Source organism: Azolla caroliniana, unplaced genomic scaffold (genome assembly GCF_043228905.1).
Source record: "Azolla caroliniana isolate FFs.n. ecotype wild unplaced genomic scaffold, voAzoCaro1.0.p SCAF_5, whole genome shotgun sequence".
Taxonomy (NCBI): domain Eukaryota; kingdom Viridiplantae; phylum Streptophyta; class Polypodiopsida; order Salviniales; family Salviniaceae; genus Azolla; species Azolla caroliniana.
Genome location: NW_028230440.1, coordinates 4,982,299 through 4,985,509, shown reverse-complemented (window position 1 = coordinate 4,985,509; position 3,211 = coordinate 4,982,299). Strand labels below are relative to the sequence as shown.

General features: G+C 36.0%; 1 protein-coding gene across 1 annotated transcript; it reads left to right on the top strand.

Annotated features, from left to right (window-relative positions):
- On the top strand, nucleotides 1-3,211 carry LOC147863825 (B2 protein-like). Its single transcript, XM_087320099.1, has 6 exons — nucleotides 1-76; nucleotides 556-1,019; nucleotides 1,562-1,662; nucleotides 1,905-1,988; nucleotides 2,319-2,429; nucleotides 2,613-3,211. The coding sequence occupies exons 1-6, from the start codon at nucleotides 39-41 to the stop codon at nucleotides 2,655-2,657; spliced, it is 843 nt and encodes a 280-aa protein (XP_087176225.1). The 5' UTR covers nucleotides 1-38; the 3' UTR covers nucleotides 2,658-3,211.

Here is a 3,211-nt window from a genome sequence, read left to right as displayed (position 1 = left end):
TTCCTGTAATTGAGCGATTTGTTTCCGTCTGTTCTCTGATGTGTAATAATTCCCTGTTTAATCGATCGCTACACTTGTAAGTTCCCCTAATTCTGCTCCTTGTGAAACCCTAATTTTTGGACTCTGTACATCCCTAATTCCGCACTTTGTGAATTCCTAATTTCTATTCTCACACAGTAATAAAATTCAAAGATGTTCACTCTGGAGACCCTTATTTCCGCCTTTCTTAAATCTTAACACTGTGTAAAAGACTCATTTCTGTACTTTCTGAAGCTTAAAAAAAATTTCAGTTTCCGCTCTGTATAATACTGAGCTCTGCTTTATAAAACCTAATTTCTGCCTATGTAAAACTCTAATCCCCCCTTGTACAACTATTTTCTTCTTTGTGAAACCCTGATACCTCATTTCATACCCTCCATCTTCCTTTGTAGAACCCTAATTCTTGCTTTGCAAAATTCTAATTTCTTCTTTGTTAAACCCAAACTTCTTCACTTGTAAAATCCTAATTTGTGCTTTGTAAACCCCTATTTTATGCTTAATTTCCTTTTTTTATAGGCCTAATTCAATGGACCACTTATATTCATTCTGGAGTGTAAATGATGAGAAAAGAGGCCACAGTGAGATTCAAGAAGACCAAAATTGGAAGATTGCAGCTTCAAAGCTAGCTTTGGTTGACCAAATGAGAGTGAAATTCGAGAAAATTAGGCCCATAACTATAGAGAAGAACTTAAAACAATCAAAAGCTCCCAAAAAAGGAAAATCTGATGAAGCTTCCAAAGGGGAAGTATTGAACCAGAAATTGCAGGCTTTTGTGAAATTTGACGAGCTCAATCATAAGATTTCAATGGGTGGGAACATACTGAATTCATCATCTCCAGTCCTCGGAAATAGTGCGACCGAGAAGAGGTTTAAGTCATTGCCACCGGCAGAGACTCTCCCAAGAACTGATACATTAGGGGGTTACATCTTTGTTTGCAACAACGATACGATGGCCGAAGACCTCAAACGTCAATTATTCGGTATGTTTCTTAGCTTCAGAAGATTCAAGAAGCTCTTTGCAATGTTTTAGTTCGAAGTTTCTAAAATGTTATGGATACTAATTTCTAGAATGTGATTGATGGGAAACAATGTGATTGACTTGATTAGAAGTTTCTAGAAAGTTTTTGAAATGTAATTGGTTGATGCTGTGTTGTGTTAACCTGACCTGTAAATAGTTTCTCGAAACAGCCGTGTAGTTTGTAAGATCTTGAGTTTGCATAGAACTTAGAATGTTCTCAATCTAGTGTTTCATAAGTTTCATAAATTGATATTATCTTGGAAGATTCGAGGGTCTCTCCAGAGAGGATTCTACAATGTTATTGGTTAATGATTTATTGTGCAGCTTGTGGAGAAGTTTATAAGATATTTTAAATTTGTAATGTCATATGCATTTTGCTTAAAATCTTCTCCAGAAGCTTGGACAGTGAGGTCTCCATGTCTGTGATGCTGTATATGTGTCAGCATCACAGATATCAGGATGTGCTGGAACAATGTATGTGACTAGATATTCTTTGTTTCACAGGATTACCTCAAAGATATCGAGACTCGGTTCGTGCGATCCAACCAGGCTTGCCTTTATTTCTATATAACTATACCACACACCAACTTCATGGAGTGTATGAGGTAATATTTTGATGACAAGTTTTCAATCTTGGAACAGATAAGTCATTTATGGAAATATCCATTCCTCTGCATGGACTACATACATTATTTATACTACTGTCCTCGTTTGAAGGAAATCTCTTTCTAGCATTTTTCATGGAAATTGTTTTGTTTTTAAGTGACCTTTGTGATATTCATGGATGGAAAGTATGTTCATGGAGTAATGTTCGGTGAATGTATTGAGAGAAATATTCCCTTTTCAGGCATCTAGTTTCGGGGGTTCAAACATTGATCCAACAGCTTGGGAGGACAAGAAATGCAAAGGCGAATCTCGATTCCCAGCTCAGGTTGGCTATTGCTTATGTTGATGTTACCTGGCTTCAGGCAATGCTTCATTGTACCCATTTAGTAGTGTTTATTTTTTTGTTGAAAATGATGCTCAATTGTTACTACTCTCACAATTGCAATGTAGTTCTATGTCATCTCAAATAGTTTCTTGTAAATCCTACTAACAGAGTAATCAATATGTCGTGGATAAAAATCATGGAAGTAGAATTCTCATTTTGGGAACAAAAATATTGCAAAAAGTTTTGAGTTTTTTCTGTGGCCGTTTGTCAGTATCTTTCACCCCATAAATCAATTTTCTTATTTCCAACTCTATGTATGCTTCCATTTAGGTTCGCATTCGAGTGAGAAGAGTCTCCAAGCCCCTTGAAGAAGACTCATTTCGACCTGTTCTTCACCATTATGATGGACCCAAATTCCGCCTACAACTTTCAGTACCAGAGGTTGATATTTCATTAAAAATATATTGTGCTTTTTTGGATGATCGAATTCGTGGTTTTAAATTTTAAAGAATTTGATTGCTTTACTTTTAATTTTGTTAATTATGTTGATTGATTTTCTTAAATTTGTTAATTATGTCTGTTTAATCATTCTAAAATTTGTTTTTGTTTGTTGATGATGTGTAGACACTGGCATTGCTCGATCTCTTCTCTGAATCTAGTGCTGTTTGAGCATCATGTGACGCCATTAACTATTCGGCCATACACTTTGGGAAACTTGTCAAGCAAAGAGGAATTGGAGCAAATGCACAGTGCATATTTGATCCGTAAATCGCGGGTCCTTTTATACTGGAGGATGTCTTATATAATATGATATGTGCTCAAATGCCAAGTGTTGTAGTAGAGAGTCTTACTTAGATTACATCATTTCTAGGCATGAAATAATGAAATGATTATCCTCAAGCCCAGCAAAGGTAAGGGTGGGGAAGTGTGTATGTAGGGTGGGTGTTCTTTTTCATAGCCTACTTTACACTAGTCTACGAGTATTCGGTTTTCGTTATTTCGGTTTCAGTTTCACTCAGGAAAAGATGATTGTCCACAAGGATTTGTCTTCGTCTGCCTGGCCTCTATGCCTTAAGAGTTATTCCTCGAATACACCTTCAGTAAGGAAAAGCACAAAGAATGTTTTGCTTTTCCATTTGAAATTATTTCCTGATTTGTATAATTTCTCGAGTTTTAAGCCAACATTTGTCACAAAATGATATGAAAGCTTGTATGAGTTTTTA